The sequence below is a fragment of the Macrosteles quadrilineatus genome, unplaced genomic scaffold, assembly GCF_028750875.1.
Source record: "Macrosteles quadrilineatus isolate MER2022 unplaced genomic scaffold, UCM_ALF_1.0 Scaffold_4__1_contigs__length_99947679, whole genome shotgun sequence".
Lineage (NCBI taxonomy): Eukaryota > Metazoa > Arthropoda > Insecta > Hemiptera > Cicadellidae > Macrosteles > Macrosteles quadrilineatus.
The window spans coordinates 58,334,980-58,356,001 of NW_026542597.1; the positions used below are offsets into that span (position 1 = coordinate 58,334,980).

At 35.6% G+C, this 21,022-nt stretch overlaps 1 protein-coding gene across 2 annotated transcripts in view; it reads right to left on the minus strand.

Annotated features, from left to right (window-relative positions):
- LOC128993624 (uncharacterized) overlaps positions 1 to 21,022 on the minus strand; it is a 35,846-nt gene that overhangs the window by 11,627 nt on the left and 3,197 nt on the right. Inside the window, exons 2-3 of one of the 2 annotated variants that reach the window (XM_054417645.1) lie at positions 17,934 to 18,085; positions 3,438 to 3,660 (exon numbers count right to left, since the gene is read on the minus strand). In XM_054417645.1, coding sequence (XP_054273620.1) covers positions 3,438 to 3,660; positions 17,934 to 18,083 — 373 coding nt within the window. In that variant the 5' untranslated portion in view covers positions 18,084 to 18,085. Of the gene's footprint in view, positions 1 to 3,437; positions 3,661 to 13,457; positions 13,771 to 17,933; positions 18,086 to 21,022 lie in introns of those variants that run through there. The other variant, XM_054417646.1, reaches the window with a different exon arrangement.

Genomic DNA, 21,022 nt, shown 5'->3' on the forward strand with positions numbered 1-21,022 from the left:
CCCTAACTCTGCTGCCTGCAAAGCCAGTTCCTCCGGGAACTAGGATGCTGGGGAAAAGCAGAGTAAGGGTGGTATCCCCAAAGCTGACCCTAATGAAGTCTCCAGGAAGAAAGGTGGAGGCTGTGCTGACGCAGCCACAAAGGATTGGCTGGTCAAGCAAGTTCAGGAGCTGACACCTTTCAGGGAAATCTCGCTACGGCTTGCCCCAGCCAGAGACCTTGTGAAAGCTGTGAAGGTATATTTATGTGCCCAGCCCTACAAGGTCTGCGTATGAGATCCCTCGTACGAAAAACGACTTTCCAGGGGTGAGTTGCAAAGACGGAGGATAGCGGATGCTTTAGCCAAAGGCGAAAAGGTGCTATCCAGAAGTGAGAGGAGGCTGGTGTGGGCTGCCAAGCACCCTAACTCTGCTGCCTGCAAAGCCAGTTCCTCCGGGAACTAGGATGCTGGGGAAAAGCAGGGCAAGGGTGGTACCCCCAAAGCTGACTCTAATGAAGCCTCCAGGAAGAAGGTGGAGGCTGTGCTGACGCAGCCACAAAGGATTGGCTGGTCAAGCAAGTTCAGGAGCTGAGTCCTCTCAGGGAAATCTCGCTACGGCTTGCCCCAGCCAGAGACCTTGTGAAAGCTGTGAAGGTATATTTAGGTGCCCAGCCCTACAAGGTCTGCGTATGAGATCCCTTGGCCTATTGATGGGAGATCAAAGGGAAGAACAGGTCACCATAGTCAAGAGGCTCTCGCGGTTCACCAAGGACCTGGGATTTTACGGAGAATGAGGACCTGTGAACGAGGGTGCACAATAAGCTGTTCTAGCTGCGATGCAATCCCATGGTAGCTTGTAAGCCTGGCCCTCTGTTAAAAAAAAAAAAAAAAAAAAAATGCTTCTCTCCGGGTTATGTAGAATGCATTTTGATAATCGGCGTCCATCTAACTTTTCCCTAAGGGGGCTGGTGGATCTGGGAGTAAATAACTCCCAGTAAAGAGGGAGGTCCGGGCATAATAGTCCTCGCCCGAATAATGGTTAAAGGTACAAAATGTTTGATTTTACACATTTCTTACCTAAACTAACAGAATTACTTCTTCGTATGCGTGAATTACTAACTTTTATGTTTTCACTGTACAACCTAAAAAAAGGTAGTTAGCTAATTAACTTGATTACTTCTAGAGGGAGGTCGAGCCCTCACCAATTAATTGATGGATGCCCATGATTGTATGTTTATTTGTTGTTGTAGTAAACCTTAAGTTATTAATTACGAATAGAGTTGTTCATTTGACAACCGTGACTAGCAATCTGGTGTTATCATGAAAGAATAAAGAATCGCCATAAAATAGAGGCGACCCCTAAAATAGAGGCGACTTCATACTTTACAGGTTTCACCAAACTGTATTTTAATAAAATATATCGATCTCCTCTATTATTGCCTTTTCTCAGGCACTGTGGATGCGATACTCCCTGGTGTGGATTAACGTCCACACGAGTGAGTACTACGACTATCCGCAGTAATATCGTAATACTTAGACCAATTCGTATATGCCAAGACAAAAATGTGGTTCGGATTCCACTATAAACTGTAGGTCCCTTAGTTGCCATTAGCTGTATGTGCTATTAATTAACAGCTGTGTCTAAGGAATATGTCGGCCTTAGTCACTAACAAGACTACAAGATCGCGCCACTCATCCTACACTCATCTCCATTCATACTTGGCTTAAAATACCGACTTTGTATGGTCGACATTTCATTGAAAAATTAAAAGTAAAGTAATAGCTAACAAAAGGTCGACGATAAACAAGACCAGTGTTTGGACCGTTACTTTACAAAAACGTAAAAACATGTTGGGTTGGAAACACAAATAAAAGATGAAGCAATTTCTGTAAAAGAGTCTAGACTGAGACTGCACTTCGAGGATGCGAACTGTGAAGCTGCCAATTGTGGCAATAACCGCCTTCGTATGTCAGAGGATTGCCAACTTTAGCGGCCATACGTCATCCTACATTGCATCTAAACTGGTTGTCCTAGTCCTGGCCAACATTGTCTTGCCTTTCTATGTACGCCTCTGCAAATGTGAAAATTGCTTCAATGTTATGAGATAATAGGTTCAGTTGTGATTGTTTAGTTTGGTTCCATGTATATTTATAGAGAATCATGTTAAGATAGTGTTTAATAAATGAACAAGTGAATTTGGAATCCGGAATTCCGCTAACACTGCGAACTCTGATAATTCTGTTTCTCGGAGTTTTTTTTTAATGCTGGTGAAGAGCAAACAAGGACTATTAGTTATAACATTCTCTCTGTTGAAATTACACTTTATGATAAACAGTGTAACTGGTTGGAATCGATCACAATTATTGTAAAAGAGTTTTTATAAATATATCTATCGTCTTATTTTATAGTGTAAATACGAGTATATCGTGGTCGAAGATTTTTTTATTCCATTCGCCTTTAGCTAAGTTATAGCTGTAATAGTACATGTTGTTTGTTAGGTTTTCTTATAACCAACAATTTGTAATACTTTCTTTTACTCTTAACTTCCCAACATAGTCTACAGGCCTATAAGTTGATCTAAGAGAGTTTTGTATCTGGATATATCCATATACCCGGAAGGTCAGTGGTAAAATCTTGCCTTGAATAATCTAACACCAACAAGTTAAGTGAAAATTGTCAAAAGTCAGTCTTTTTATAACCGAAGTACCATTTTAAAGTAACATGTATGGTATATGTACTTACGTACACTTTGGCAAGTTAACAGAACATTGGTTTTGTTTGTCCACTTAAAGTAAATGGCGAAAACAATTTCATAACTCTTATGGTCTGTTTTCTTAATGCAAGGAGACAATTTATAACACTAACAAAAAGTCGGAAACGTTTTACGTATTTATATGTTATGTTATGTGTTGAAGACTTAGAATATGAGTGAACTGAGATGGGAAGAGGCATTAGTAGAATAGTTGGAAATCCATCCCTGCATATCATACGATATGATAATGGGCATGTAAGGTCTAAAATATTTTTGGCAGGTTGTTCTGTTGGTGAAGAAAATAGGAAATAGAAGACTTTCAAGTTAAGATGATTCAGAGGATACTATGACGTGTAACAGACGCTTTAATTTTGATCGTATTAAAAACTGACAAAACATGTAAAATGGAGGTTCACCTTTTGACCGACGAGCGAAAATGTCGGTCAAATGACCTGTCGACCAAGTGACTTTGACGGTCAAATGGTGGTCCTGTTAAAATAGTTATCATTATTCATAGTTATTTCATACATAAACCTTTGCTTGATTTTTTTAAAAGGTTGGATCAATGACTTCTATGGCAAATGAGACGACAACTTGACAAACGTATAAGTATAATAACTTAGAAAAGAGCCTTATTTTTTTAAAGAAATGCTCATCTACTCATTTTTTTACCTCAAAATGGAAAGGAAGATAACACACACTTACCATTCTGTGGACCCCACGACAGCCAGAAGCCAGGGTTTGACTCATCAGTGATCCTGAACCTGTACTCGACGTAGCCTGCAGGCTCGTGCCACAGCATCTTGAGATCAGTAGAGCTGGTCTGTGATAGATGGACCATGGGACAAGTGTCTGTCACCTGGACCCCTCTGAACCTCTGCTCGTCTCTGTGTTGTATGATCTCCACAGTGTGCCACAGTCCCATCAGCTGTAACAGAAACAAGGAATTGAAATATCAAGTAGAGGTAAATAAATATAAATATCTGCTTTTATTATTTGTTCCTTAAGTCTGACATTGGACCCCTTAAAATCCTCTGGGGTGGAGCCCTTTTGACGGATCTGCACCAAACTTCACACAAACTATCCTTGAATAATGCTTAATGCCTGAAAGTTTCATTACAATCTGTCAAGGGGTTTCGGAGTCCATAGGGCATATACATGCATGCATACATGCATACATGCTATCTACTTCTTCTTTATAGATGCATACGTCATCATAGAATAAAAATGTGAGTAACATTTCAATGTTTTTTTTCCATTTTTTAAATTTTTTATTTGCCTACATAGAATCGTATCATGAAGGAACGGTTATTGAGTCAGTCGCGGCTTTAACGTATTTTCCTCAGAATCAGCTAAGCTATGTCGTGTAATGCCAAGCGTAGTTCCCGTTTACACATGCAAAACCTATAAATATCAATGACTGGTTCGGCCTTACACATGTAAGGGAGCCTTCTGTTGCATAACATTGGTTTCTCTTATTGTAAGACTACTGTAGTGTGAGTACAATTATTGTTTGATTTTTACTAACTAGGTCTTAAGATATATGCCCTAAAAATATGTCCTAATATGTAGATGTAAAGCAAGAAACCCTATATCTAAATAATCGTTACCAAATGCGAGACAAACTTTAAGCTTTACAATAAAATGCAAGGTCTGCATGTACTACTTTAAGTACGATCTAATATTTTGGAATGCCCTAAGGGACGACAACAATATCATATCCACTCAGCAAATCATAAACAATTGACTTAACTAAAAATGTCTAGGCACCAACGATTTCTACATAGAAAGTCGTACAAGTACTGTATAAACAAGTTAATGTTCTTCTTTTTGATACATTAGGATTTAACGCGCTTCAACTTCTTTATGATCGCCATTACAACCCTCCGCGTCAACAGCCACGCGAGTTAGCAATCGCGCGTTTTTGCAAGCGTAACCCAGATAAGAGCTATTGACTCGGCCAGGGGCTGGGCCCAGTCGGGGCGGCGGGATCCAAATTCGGAAGTGTCGAATCGATGTGGCGGCGACCGACTGGCGGGCTCCTCCGCGGGCGATGCGCCAGGTGCCCCCCAAAAATACTCCCCTAAATCCCACCCCATGTAGTACACCCTTGTATATACCCCTCCCGATGAGGGTCACTAGAGTGGAAAATGGTATACATAGTATTCTCGAATGGGAATTGGTTGATTAACTTTAACTTGTGTTTTGGTAGAATTATTTCTGGGTTGTTGAATCCTCAACGTAAGAAACCTAATATACGATGCACAATGGACGTAGGAAACTAGGAATGTCATGTAGTTTATAATGGACGATAGATGTGTGAATAAAAATTGTGACCAATTAGTAAAAAAAATTGAATAAGTGACCATTGTTGCTGCAGAATGTCTGCATTGTAGTCGTCTCTTGTTATGTTTTTAGTGTCTTCTAGTACATGTACAATTGTATGAACAAATGTCAAGGCAGTATAAATTACATATATGCTTTGCAGCTGCCCTTTTTAAATTAAAACAGTTTAATCCTTGATGGTTTGTGAAATATATTTAGTGAGGTGACTGAGCTAACTCAAATATGAGTGAAAGACTACGTATAAATGGAATGAGATGTAGAAAGAAGTAGTAGAATGAGTGTGAACGATTTGCACATTTCCACAGGCTAATTAGGAGCTGTTCAATAAATGAGGTTTTTTCAGCAAAGAGATTAATTAAAAACCAAATTATTAAGGATGTCTGCTTGAACCATCAAAAAGCCATAGCCTTCAGGGTCCATCCGGTGACATTATCTTTTTAGGCGAGCCCTACAACCACTCAAATACCCAGTAAAATAGTATAAAGTTTCCTCAGTATTTACAAAACTGTGTGGGTTCTTCTGTCAACTACCATATTTAATCAAAAATTGCAAACAAACTCAAATGATCAATATTTATAGACTACTTATTTTTATGTTCGTTATCATCACCATATCAATTGTATATAAGTAATCCAGAGGCTAAAATGATTGTTCAAATTCTATTGCAAGTTAGTGCTATGTATCTTTAGTAAATAAGATAAGTTACTTTAATAATCCTATACGTTCAGTGGTATGTTTTGGATGTTATCATTAATCTGATTTAATCTGACATCTAACTAAGTCTAATATTGCAGTTTGGTTTATTTACTTAAATAATACATTTGGGTGATTAACAAAGTACTGTATGACCGAAGGAAGAGACTTTTCGCTCTAAGAGGTTTTAAGGCTGCAACTTCATAACTGGCTGCGCTACACTGCTTTCAGACGGAGCACATTGATCTCAAAACAATGCCATTGGTATGGAATTGTAAAAGGAAATTTAAAACAGTAAACAGGGCACACTTGTGTTAAATAAATTTAACTTAACGAAAGTAAACTTAATACGGTCTTCATAGATAGGCTCAGAACTTTGACTATATTATACTATCGTGCAGCAGCCATACCTTTTCCAGGATCAAGCTCTAGAAGTTCGTAAAAACTACTTCTTGTCACATTGTCCTTCAAAATTAAATAGCCAACCACCACAATCTTATGCAGAAGTGTGCACTGCGTTCGCCCAACCTCTATTGTATTAATTATTGTTTTTAATGTCAGACGACTTTGCAGTTCACTATTTGGTTTATTGTGATAATTTCCTGCTTTGACTTGGCTTGTGTTTTATTTATATTCTCACTTGATCACGAGATCAGAATCCAGTTAACGAATCATAAAAACTCATTTTCGTGGCAGTAAATTCCGAAACAATCCCTCAAACATAAACTTATCAAAACCAAAAACTTCAAAGGATTCCAGTGTGTTTGATAATGCGGTATTTGCAAAAATCCCGAACACATGTCACCGACTGTCCAGTGTCCGTGGTAATCTCTGGGACATTTGTCTCCCGTTGACAATGTTGGACCAGTCCCAAGCCAAGGGTGCCAAACAACACCCCCCCCCTCGGGGGACAGGGGTGTGACCACAGCCAGCCTTGGACACAGCTTAATGTGACCGATCAACACTTCTTTCATTGCCAGTGGAATACTTTTGTTTTCGATAATAATTGTTTTATCACTACATTGAATATAACTTTCGTGGTTTAGCCAGTAGCGAACTGTATGCAGTATTTGTGGTTATTACATAAATAAATAGATGTAGCATGGGTTGTACGCCTACTTTTACAAGTTTTGATTTGTAAATTAATTTTATGGTTAGCTAGCCATCTATGAAATGAAACTTTCAAAGTTTTGTAAATCAGAAATATGTATAAGTACTTTGTTTGAATTTAGTATTTGACGATGAGTTCCAGATCCCTCAACGTCGTGATATAGCTTGAACTTTAAACCTAAAAAACCAAAACCAATCATAACTTAATTTTAAAAGCGATTTTGAAACCAACAGCAAATAAACTAGCATAGAAGTAAAATCACCCAATGCGTTGAATTGCTTCTATGAAAACATTTCCGAAAAATACATTTGTATTTATTTATCTTTTTAAAAGAGCCACTATGACGAATATATTAAAATACATTTCACCACTACGGCGTAAAGTGACTCTTTTTGACCCGAGCTCAAGTTTTACGATCCAGCAAAGCAGAGGTCGGAAAATGAGTGAGGGTTGAAAAGAAACTTTTGTTCGTTATATTCCAACATGTTTTAATCAAACTTCGTTAAAAAATGACAATTCTACTTACTACTATTGAACTTCCCATGTAAAAGATAACCTCTTACAACTTCCAACTTGTTTTTTTTTATTTTTCAAATGTAAACAAGCAGCATTGTTTAAATTTTTTATACATTTAAGTATATTATTATTTTTATAAGTAAGTGATTTTTTTTCGTCTGTTACGTTTGTGTAAGTGTATATTATACTTTCGATATTTCGAGTCGAACTATTGACAAGAAGGCAGCAATAAAATACAATCTACTTAACAATCGATACCTACTTTTGATACATGCGATTCTTTACAATTCGAAATTTACATATGAGTTTACAACAGCTGTTTTTTACTCCCTAGGGGCTAAACACTATTTTTACACCCTAGAGAGTAAAATGCTACTTTAGGCCAGCAAAATATGCATTTAAAACGGCTGTTTTTGCTGCAATATGACAAAAATATTTTTCATCATATAAAATATTAAAAAATAGTTAAAATAGTTCTATATTAATTACTATTTCATCTTATATTATCTGGGACGAAACTTACTGTTTCATTTCGTCAAAAACGTCCAAGCTTTAGTGGTAAGCATGATGAATGGCCGAAATGTTACTTGAAATACCGTAAGATTTGAAGGCAAAATCTACAAAACAGCTGCAACCTGAAAGCTGTCTACCTACAGAACGCTTACAAATTAGTGACTTAGGTTTTTGTTTCTATCAGTAAAGGCAAAAACGTAACGTTAAACAGCGTAGCAAGAAGAATTTTGTCATGTTGGTCTGTCGTAAGTAAAACAAGTAAAGCTTGCGTGCAATCAGGACACGCAATTAGTAATTACTGTAAAAACACGCATATTGCAAACATAAGAACTCACGACTTGAGCGCGCAGTAAACCTGGAAAAATCATTCCTCTCTGCATCGACGATAAGGTTTGAACTGCAGGTTTGTTCCTTGGCGATTGCAAGTATCAGCTGTTATTTTGGCTCAAGAATAATGTAAATGAAAAATAGTGAAGACCTACCATCAAATAAGAAATTAGTTACGTTATTTTAAATCAATATATTTTCCATATAAAATTTCATTTAAACCGTCACTACGAGCTAAGATTTGAAATGTACTAAAAATATATCACGTATATTCATCGTATATATCACGTATCATTAAATCGTTTTAAAAATTGTCCCTGTAAAATTACATTTAAAATTTGTAACAGTATCAGGCATAGTTTATGGCCTAGAAAACAAAATGTAAAACGAAATAGAATGTTTGTAAAACAAAATGAAGTGTATGTATTTTAATTTTAATAATAACTAGCTGTGTATGTATTTTAATTTTAATGATAATTAATATAACAAAATATTGATAATGATTACCTTACAAATAAGGACATACACAATAAGCTACTGGAGATTTATGTAAAAGGTAGTGAAAAAATTTTAAATTCAAGAAGTTGAACACTAACGCTGCCCTACAACTCTCCATTGAACTCAACGAATGAGAGCTTAGCAGAGTACCATACGTTGTAGAGTCTACAAAGTACATTTTGGTACTCTACTATTTTTCTGTTATACAACGAAATAGGTTTATTTCAATTATAAGTCAGCCTGGTGCTAGCAAATAGATGCTAACTTGTTGGTTTTCATTTTGGAATAGGTGTACACACCACCGAAAGTTAAGATGCACATGGTTTTATTTAATTACTTGTGTTAATTACTTGAATTTAAAAATACCCCCGCCGCAGCAAACCTGCAGACTAAGCGAATTTCCAATTGCCTGATTGGATTTACACTAAATTGTCTCCTTAAAAATATTGCATTTATTCCCTATTTAAATAGAATCAGTTTAACACATACTTAGGTTTGCTGCAACAGGGGGGTAAAAGTGTTTTTTATGTATAATGTCAATAGTTAGTAAGAAATAAAAACATTTTCCAAATTTGGGCAAAATATGTCAATAAACAAGCAAACTACAACAGTTTACTTATTCTCCATAAGAATAACATGGGAATTTTAAATTTACAATTTTTTGGAATTTTCTCCGTAACCATTAGGCGCATTATTACGCTTCAATATACTAAATTATTTGTTTTTTTAAGCTCTACAAAATAGTTTAGAAAGAATTTGCAAAATTCTATGTTTTTTGGGTCAAAAATGGGAAAAACCCATTTTTACCCCATAAAAGCCCCCATAAACCCCCGTTCCCATGGTCCGATCATGCTGGTTCGCGAACTCGTTCGAATAAACGTAGGTTTACACGTTTGTACCAAATTTCATCGAAATCGGATCATTTTTGCTCGAGTTATCGCGTTAACGGACACATATATATATTTGATTATACATATATAACAATTCGACCTGTAGTAAACTTCATAAATTCACCTTCATACAAACTATCAAAATACTTAAACAACAAAATAAAAAATAATGTAAATTTAGAATCTGATTCTTCATTGAAAAACACCCAAGATCTTATCAACAAAATTAAAGATATAGATATTCCTAGCGATGTTTTACTCTTATCTTTCGATGTAAACAATATGTATACGAATATTCCAACCAAAGAAACATTATATATATTGAAAAGAAACATAATAAACCAAAACAAATTGAAAATAAATGAAATAAATGATATTATCAAACTTACAGAGGTAACTGTTAAGCAAAATTACTTTAGTTATGATTCGTCTTTCTATCTTCAAGAAGATGGTCTACCAATGGGATCTCCCCTTTCAGGACTTTTATCAGAAATCTTTATGACAGAAATGGAAAAATCCAAAATTATTAATATATATATATATATATAAATATATATATATATGAATTTGAACGGATGGTATTTTTGGCCTCTAGGGACTTCAAAACGAAAAAAAAAATTGGTCCCGTGTCCAGGTCTTACCATGAGTACTACGGTAATAGCTTATTCCCTATATGGGAAATTCGCTAAAATGAATTAACACAAAATCATCTTTAACCATTTTACATTAACATAGGCCTAGGTACTTTGAATATTTATGAGACGAACCCCTGAAGGTGTACAGCTAAAAATGGAACGTTAAGAAAGCAATGCGTTATTTCATTTTTAAGTCTCAATAAATTACTTAAATTACACAGATAGATATGGCATTCAAACTGAAAACAACTTAAAACCCAATAAATCATGTGAATAAACGAAACAAGTGACAGTTATGCCACGACTAGATATGTGTGACTGGGGGCGTAACCGGGATCGAGTTAAATAATAAAAATACTTTGGTGAGAGGAAATTTAAATCAGTTTGTATACATTTCAAGTCAAGTCTGGATTTTGTTGCTACAAAGCTAAAACGAAAAGGAGATGCACTGTGCAGAACATTGTTTTGTCTAATTAATTAACAGTTAATTGAGTTTCCCTACGTATTGGAGCGTTGTTGTGCCAGTGACCTGCTAGGAAGCAGATTATCCATGGGGTGCCAGGTGGTAATTAAAAGTGACTTAGGAGACAGCCTGGCCTAGATAACATGCGATATATTGCCCAACACAACCCTACTGCAGGGGTCTCCCTTATTGTTCTATAACTAGAGGCACTTTATGGCATATTTTACTGAACAATAGAACATCCTATATTGCTGTACTAGTGACGTTATTTGTGATAGGTTGAACTTTATGGTAGATGGTAAACATAGAGTAATTAGATGGAGGTATTTGAATTGAATTATGCTCTTGTAAGTATAGTCATCTCATGTAAGTTGATTTCTTTTAAAATTTTAAAAACTGTAAGTGTATTACTGAATTCATATCTCGGTTTTCCTAAATAGGCTTTCCTCTACCCTATTAGAGTGCTAGCTATATGATTGATGAAATGGAGCTCGTTAATGTGATAATAGGATAAGGATTAAAATATGAGAAAATTCCCAAAATACAAATTAATTACGATATGACTTTTTGTTGTTATTGATAACTTGATTAATTAATACTCTAATAATCCCAAATAGTCATTTCTGGTACCACTTATGATTTTTCTTCATTAAACGTGCGCTTTTAAAATTAATTTTTATAACAATTTCTAGATAATTACCATTCAAAAATATAACAACATGAAGCTGAAATTAATATTATTTGAGTCACAAATTAATGCTTACACTACAAGTGTACAAGCTGTCGCCCGTCGGCTTCGCCTGACATTCTTTTTTTACGGAGCGACTCTCTAGAACAACCTGCATAATGTTTTCCCTAAAAATGCTATCCCTGTTCCATCTCCTTTACTCATAATTATACCCTAAACCAAATTCACCAATGATACAGTTGGTTTTCTCACAACTTTATTAAAAAGTATCGGATAGTCTATCTTAAAGTAACATTAGGTAACACCATTGACTATGCATAGAAACACTGAAACTATATTGACATAATGTTCTCTGCCACGTTGTTCTTTATACATTTTTATATAATTTCAAATTTATATAAGTAGGTTTTCAGGAATTCATTCTATTTCATTTGTTTCAAACTCGCACCAGTATTGTATGAAATCATTGACTAAGGAAATAAAAGTTGTTTCCTTTGTTTCCCTTGTCTGTGATGAAATTTAATTTTACTTGTTGTAATGTTGTTTTCAAGATAGTAAGTACAATCTGATGTAAGTTCAATAAACACGTAAATATGGAGAATTGCATTTGCCATTAATTACCCAGTTTTATATGATATTCTGTAAATTTCCATAAAATACAAGACTTTTATAACTTTTATTGAGATTAAATAAAATTTTTGTGTAACTATGATTGCATCAAAACAAAGCACATATTTTTTGTATAATTGTCCGTGTTTCAAATCCAAACGATGAGCTCTCTTTATCATATTCCGGATTGATATCTGACTCAGTTTACTACTTAGGACTTAGTCCGCCTATTTAGAGATAAGTAGGAGAGATTTAACTTGCATCATAGTTTTATTTACTTTGAAGTATTGTTAGAGCCCAACCTAGAGTAATCGGTTTTACGAATGAATTCCATATTACTTACATAAATTGTTACTAACCATGAAACTTTTACCTACAGCAGTTTAAACAGTTGTTTCAAATTGTAGACCCCTAATTTCTCGCATGATTTTAGATTTGTGATATTAACTAAAAGAGCCCTTTAAAATGACACGTTAGCTATCTTTTATAGTGCATGTGCCAAATCTCGCTTAAATTTTTAGACTTGTCGTAATGGGTTGTTCGGTTGTTTTAGGATTTTAACCAAGGGGTCTGATATATACCTTATTGTTAGAGGCTAGTTTCGACAAACATTTACTGTTAGGGTATCCATATCATGTTTAGGAGTTCATGAACATTACAGTGAAGTAGGCCTAGGTACAGAAAAATAGATCTATAACGTCCTTGTAAGCAAATTTCTTTTAGGTTATAATAATTTTATTAAAATAATCATTGATATCATTTTCACCCACTGATTAGTGCGGAAAATGTTCGCAATAATTGTTTGGACATCATCCAACTGTATCTGCTATCAAAAATTTGAATTTCACAGAGTAACAATTGCATTTAGTTTTAGCCTTTTTTTCAAATAAAATGTCTCTTCTGCTTTAAAATCACCAGCATTCAAAACGGGTTCTAAAAATCAGAGGATATAGAAAAAAACTAAAAATACCGGTACATGGTACTAAACTATCATTTCATATGTTAGTACCATGAATAAAGAGGCCAGATTGAGCCCTTGTACCGCAGTTTAAGTTCTTCAAACGTCATTGGTCATGGGTCCATACTTGATTTATTGGGCTCAATCAATCAGTCATGCTCAATGAAATAAATAAGCAATGAAATAAATGAGCAATGTATGGAACTATCCCTTGAAAAAAATCGGAGAAATGTCAATTTCTGAAACACATACAAAATTAAATCGTGTCTTCCTACACTAAGTACTGAGACTCATCTCCTCATGTTTGTTATATTCTAAATTCTTTTGTAAATTTATTTTGAACACGGCATATTAATTGGTTTTTTTTTAGGTTAACCGAAAGAAAGGCCCACGAGGTTCACCTCATTATTGAAATTTTTCATATTATTTATCATTATTTTTCATTTAACATGCAAAAATTGATATCTGAATTCATTACCGATTCAATGCTCCCAATGACGTTGCGGGTAGGGTGCATGTTGCACACGTTGGGATCAACGGCACCCTTCTCCTCCGATCCATTCCACTCCTGGGCACCACAAGACACCACGAATAGCACAAACACCTTCCACCACATTCCGGACACACAACACACCACAAACACAAACACGCGTTTGTAACAATAGACGCTATCTCGCGGAGGTTATCTATGAATAACGACTTGTATGATTAGTTCGGTTGTTTTCAGGCCTCGAATGAAGATAATAGAATATTAGCTGAGAGCGGGAGGCGGTTCAAAGTCACTCCGAGCAGTCGGTCGCTTCTCAACTAAATTAAATCGACCTTAACCTCGCATTAACCAATGGACATCATTCCGTCTGATAGTGGGGAGGCGAATGGCCAAAATTCCAAAGTTGGCTCACCCCGAAAGGTAACCGGTGAACACTATGCTAGATGATATTGTATAGTAGTAGAGATGATATTTTGACCGGTGTTCACACTGTATGAGTGGGACTCTCTTTTCTGGACGCCTTTTTCCAAAATGGCGGATGTCAATGTTTCATCTTTGTATAACTCGAGCAAAAATTATCCGATTTTGATGAAATTTGGTATAAACGTTTAAAATGACATTTATTCAAACGAGTTCGGGAACCAGCGTGATCGGACCATGGAAGCGGGGGTTTATGGAGTGTTTATGGGGGGTTTTATGGGGTCAAAATGGGATTTTCTTATTTTTTGCCTCCAAAGCACAACATTTTCCAATTTCTCTCTAAACCATTTTAAAGAACTTAAAAAAACAAATAATTAAGTATATTAAAGTTTTTTTGTACCCTTATTGGTTACGGAGAAAATTCAAAAAGTGTTAATTTAAAATTCCCATGTTATTCTTATGGAGGATATTGTCAACTCTTGTTGTTTGTTTATGGATATATTTTGATCAAACTTGGTAAACTTTTTTATTTATACTAATCTAATAATATTCCTCAACATTAACACTTTATTAGCCTCCCTGTAGCAGCAAACCTAAGTACTCGTTAAACCTAATGTCATTTAAATTGAATTTATTTAAAAACAAATCAGAATTGATGTTGTCTTTGATAGCTATAAAAATAATTCAATTAAATCTGCGACTAGGACCAAACGTAAAATCAAGAGCAACCCCTTATAAGACGTGACATACGAGATAGAAACGTACCCTTGCCACAGAACTGGAATGGATTTATTAAATCTTCTTGAGAATAAAAAATCTTTAACTAACTTCCTCTAAAACAAATTTGCTGGATGTATCCTCTAAGAAAGTAAACCCAAGCAAGATTATAGTGACAGCTGGTGGCTACGAACAATGTGATAAGGCTACTTCCACATCTGGGGTTCCGTTAGATTCATTATTTTCAAACCACGAAAAAGCAGATACGAGGATCTTGCTCCATGAAAAATATGCCGCTAATAATAATGGTACAGTCGGATAGTTGTACAATGCAAAGATACAGGTTCGCTAGTTTTGCTATTGAGCATGTCTCAAGAAATTAACGTAGATGAAATATGGATGTCACAAGGAACATCATCTAACAAAATATTTGTCCCTGTGCATACAATATTCTCCAACTGATGTCCGAGAATCTATTATTGGTTTTCACTCGATAACTACTGGTTGTAACAAAACCAGTCAACCAAACGGCATAGGCAAGAATACTGCATGAGAGGTTTATCTGAAAAATCCTAAATTGCTTGCAGAAAATGGAGTTGGAACATTATCAGATAATATTATGTTATTAATCAATTTATGTTAATTGGTGTTATTAATGTTAAGATCAATTGACAATCAGATCGGCTGAAGATTTTTTTATTCAAATTTACTCACGTCCTCTCCATAATACAGAAACCTTTAAATCAATCAATGAACTTTGAAAATTACAGTTTGGAAAGAAAACACCAGCAATGCCCCCCCCCCCCCTACAAATGCTTCATTGAAGCTACACATCCAACGTGCACATGAGTGTGGAAGAAAGCACTGGAGGCTTAGCCTGTGTTGCCTGATGTACTTGATTGCGGATGGTACGACGATAATGGTGAACTAAAACCTTCCATTTACACCTAAAAGATCCGTTTACATCCACATACAAACAGCTCTTGCAGTGCGGATGTACTACAGATGGTTCTCGATCTAATTGTGTGTACAGTAAACAAGCTACCATTTCTCAAAGCAGGGTGACCACATTCTGGAAAGTCAGGGATAGTCATGGAAAAAAATTCTGGTCATTGAAAGTAATGGAAATAGGCAAAAGGTCATGGAAAGTCAGGGAAATCCCCAATGATGGATGGATTTGAGGGAACTTTTCAATGCTCCTGTCGGCCGTAACCCCAACTATTTCAGCATTTTTCAGGATTTCTCACAAATGTATGACAACTCAATTTATTACAGTTGTATTAGTTTATGCTTTTTGAAAAAATGACAAAGGATAGAGAACTTGGCCAGCTATGGGGACGGCGAAGTATGGGCTTTCTTTTTTCCTTCCATACTTTGAAGGCCATATTTTTAGCAAAATGTATTACTCCATTGCTTTCTGTTAATACATATTTCAGTATATTCTGTGAAATAGCTTGTTTAGTCAGTATTATTCGTGTGTGTATGAATATTATAATTTTCAAGTAAAGTTCGTGAGTTATGGAAATTGATGGTAAATAGTCATGGATAGTCATGGAAATGAATGACAAATTTTCTGTGGACACCCTGCAAAGTGTGTGGATGTTCTCTTGAGAAATGTAAGAACATATATTCAAACAAGGACGATGAGGAGGTAACAGTATAACTCTTGAATATATATTCTCTTGAATGTATACTAAAAGGTGAGTTAGACCGTGCACAAAGAACCTTTTACTAGTGTTTTTCATGTTTAATAAGAAGAAATATCATTATCTATGTTTAAAGAAATATTATTGTAAATAACTAATTATAATTTAAAAAAATTTATTTAATGTCACATTGTATTGGGGTCCATTATTTTAAAAATAGACGATACATTTGATATTATAGAAAAGTACAACGACCCAACGGGATACATTAGGGTGGCAGTTAAAACGGATTAATTTATTTGTCATGGAGAAAACCCCAACTTAAACTGCTTATATCTCCTGAACCACTAGGTTAAGGAAGAAATGTCAAGAATAAATACCCCCGTCACAGCAAACCTACAGACTAAGCGTATTTCCATTTGCCTGATTGGTTTTTAAATTAATTCAATTTAAATAACATTAGATTTAACGAGTACCTAGGTTTGCTGCTACAGGGAGGCTAATAAAGTGTGAATATTAATAGAACATTAATAGCTTAGTATAAATAAATAGGTTTGCCAAGTTTGATCAAAATATATCCATAAACAAGCAAACTACAAGAGTTGACAATATCCTCCATAAGAATAACATGGGAATTTTAAATTAACACTTTTTGAATTTTCTCCGTAACCAATAAGGGTACAAAAAAAATTTAATATACTTAATTATTTGTTTTTTTAAGTTCTTTAAAATGGTTTAGAGAGAAATGGAAATTTTTTTTGCTTTGGGGGCAAAAAATTTGAAATTCCCATTTTGACCCCATAAACCCCCCCTTAAACACCCCATAAACCCCGCTTCCATGGTCCGATCATGCTGGTTCCCGAACTCGTTTGAATAAATGTCATTTTACCACGTCATTTTAAACGTTTATACCAAATTTCATCAAAATCGGATAATTTTTGCTCGAGTTATACAAAGATCAAACATTGACATCCGCCATTTTGGAAAATGGCGTCCAGAAAAGAGAGTCCCACTCATACAGAGTGAACACCGGTCAAAATATCATCTCTACTACTATACAATATCATCTAGCATAGTGTTCACCGGTTACCTTTCGGGGTGAGCCAACTTTGTTATTTTACATATTTTACTAAACTTGCCTCCCCACTATGAGTCATAACGCTGCTGTTTCAGCGACAATTAACAAGGTGGCAGTGTTGTTTTTTAACCTAGAATCTATGGGGTGGGGACTCCTTCAACATGTGATATAGGGGTGTTCTCATTAGAAAAAAATACGTTATGGAGGCGTTATCCTTTGAAATATAAGCTACGGGGGCTCTCATATGAAAAAGTAGCCTTTAGTATGAGAATGAGCAATGGGAGTTTACGAAGGTGTTCTCCTTTGAAATCATCCCTAGCGGCTATGTGAAATCTGCCTCAGAGATTGACAAACCTTCTCAAAACTTGATCAAGAACGTGACTTAATCATTCTACTTAATGTAGGTTTTCCTTCGTAAATATTGGAAAAGTAAATACACACTCCATGGCGTTTACCGATTGGTACATATTTCACTACTTAATGATACATTTAAATTGTCACGTGGCTTTTACAGGAGTTCTTTGATACACACCTATTCATGCAGTTCAACATAAATTAAAGACATTCACGTGGACATGTCACGACATGCTCCATCATGTTTACCTGGTCAACGTCGAGGCTGCGCTGGGGCTGCATGTCCCGACAGTACTCCACAGAAGAGTCTAGGTGAGGGGCGGAGGCGAGGGTGGCGACGGTGAGCGCCGCGACGCAGCAGCAACATGCCGACGCCCAGGTCTGCCAAGGGACGGCCATGACTGTGAAGGAAGAGAAGTGATAACAGAGAAGGAAAATATTTTATCTGTGGAGGATTCTCCAGAGAGGAAGATTGCGCTGAATGTGATGTGGGTGCCGAGGAATCTAAAGGAGAGCAGCTAAGCTATGTGAACGGATCTCCTGTATCGACTCACAGATCTATAAACTCAATACAAAAAAGGTTTACTCGGTGCCGACCCATTAATAGCTGTCCTACTTCGATTTTTATGCTTTAGTTGTCTTGTTAAAGCCAATGATCCGGTGCAGCTGCGATTGCGAATGGTAACGAAAAAGATAATTCCCTTAAGGCATTCACCCCATTGCGTTTAGATTATTTCTAGTGTCCACTTTTAAATATACAGTTATGCTGACACACTTTCTTGATAAAGGTTAAATGAATCGTCATCTAACAGATGATTCTTCAGTTGAATGTTTAGCCAATGCCAGATGGTAAACAAGATACTGTAATACACAGCTTCATGGAAAATGAAACAATACATGGAAAATGGATTTTAAATCAGCTATTTTTTTGTAATTGCAACCTAAAAAGTAGAAGAGCATTGCATTACTATTTTTACCTCGTTATGATAGAAACAATTCAATACATGAAATTCGTATTTATGTTATATAAAATCAGGTTAGGCTAGGTAAACATTTTCCCCTGAATAACTTTGATTTTACTGAGCTATTTTTTTTTATGATTGGAAATATGAAAAACTGCCAAGGATTGGAAGTGTTATGGTGAAACCCATCTATACTTGGTAATCTATTATAGTTTCAAGTTAGAAATTTAAATATAATCAAAACTAGATTTCTAAGCAAACCTGTATTGTAGCCCTCAGTGATCTGAAACATGAGATACATTCAATTTAAAGACTCGTTCACAAAGCTTATCCACTCCACTTAGTTCACGCCCATTTTTGAGTGCATCTGTTCTGAACTAACACTTAATTGTATGTGTAAAGTGTTATTAGTTTTGTTGTCATCTCCTGCTAACACCAAACCAACATAACACAAACAGTTAAACAATTATTTGTCACACTGAAACGAAAACAGCTGTTTCAATACATGCGTTGCAGGTCTAACGTAGTAATTAGACCACTTTTATCCCTAGAGCAAAAGAATCACTACAGTATCATTTACCCTCTATTGAAAATATTGAAATAGTATTTGACAAGGGGACCCCTTGCACAAATTGCCCAATTCAATATGGTTCAAAACATGTTTCTGGTACAAAATATTCCAATGCAATACCCATTTGCCTTTTCAAGATTAATTTTTGTTTAGAACAGGACAAGATGGAATAGAACTACTAATTTACAATAAATTTGCAATATGCTGAATACGGTTTATCCAATACGATTTAAAATTTATATTTAATACAACATCTATATCAACATAATATCAGTGAGCTTTTTGGTAATTATGTCGACCTCCAGTCAACGCTCTAAAAATTATTTTTTTTTTTTTAATCTGTTCGTTTTTTTAATGCTGATTCCAAAAATGATATTCATTTTTTGCGGAAACGTCCCGTTTTCCCGGAAAATGGGAAAAACGGGAAAAATGTTTTTTTGGGCAAAACCCATGTTGTGGGTACTCAAATTGTGCGGAATTTCCTCCTGAACAAGAATATGTAAGTTTTATTACGATCGGACCACTATTAAGTAAAATATCACCGGAAAAGCAACCGCGCTGGCTACTTATGTACTGCCGCATGGCGCTAGCATTGCGGGTGACTCTAAACCCTTGTAGAATGCGGGCTTTATTTTGGGTTAGGTTAGGTTAAGTTTGGTTGGGTTAGGTTAAGTTAGGTTAGGTTAGGTTAGGTTAGGTTAGGTTAAGTTAGTTTAGGTTAGGTTAAGTTTGATTAAGTTAGGTTTGGTTAGGTTAGGTTAAGTTAGGTTAGGTTAGGTTAAGTTTGGTTAGGTTAGGTTAGTTTAGGTTAGGTTAGGTAAGTTTGGTTAGGTAAGGTTAGTATAGTTTAGGTTAGGTTAAGTTTGGTTAGGTTAAGTTAGTTTAAGTAGGTTTGGTTAGGTTAGGTTTGGTTAGGTTAGGTTTGGTTAGGTTAGTTTAGATTAGGTTAGTTTATCAATAACATGAGTATTGTAAGTAAACTAACCTAGCCAAACTCAACCTAACCTAAACTAACCTAACCTTAAATAAAGCCCGCATTCCACAATTTTAGGTCCATTTACTTACAAAACTCATGTTATTGATAAACTAACATAACCTAACCAAACTTAATTTAACCAAACTTAACCTAAACTAAACTAATTAACCTAACCTAACCAAACCTAACCTAACCTAACCAAACCTAACCTTACCTAACCTAAACAAACTTAACCTAACCTAACCAAACCTAACTTAACCTAACCTAACCAAACCAAACTTAACCTAACCTAACTTAATCAAACTTAACCTAACCTAAACTAACATAACCTAAACTAACTTAACCTAACCTAACCTAACTTAACCTAACCTAACCTAACCTAACCAATCCTAACCCAAAATAAAGCCCGCATTCTACAATGGCTTCGAGTCACCCGCAATGCTATCCCCACGCGGCAGTAGCCTACATAAGTAGCCAGCGCGGTCGCTTTTCCGGTGATATTTTACTTAATAGTGGTCCGATCGTAATAAAACTTACATATTCTTGTCCAGGAGGAAATTCCGCTCAATACTATTAAGTAAAATATCACCGGAAAAGCAACCGCGCTGGCTACTTATGTACTGCCGCATGGCGCTAGCATTGCGGGTGACTCTAAACCCTTGTAGAATGCGGGCTTTATTTTGGGTTAGGTTAGGTTAAGTTTGGTTGGGTTAGGTTAGGTTAAGTTAGGTTAGGTTAGGTTAGGTTAGGTTAGGTTAAGTTAGTTTAGGTTAGGTTAAGTTTGATTAAGTTAGGTTTGGTTAGGTTAGGTTAAGTTAGGTTAGGTTAG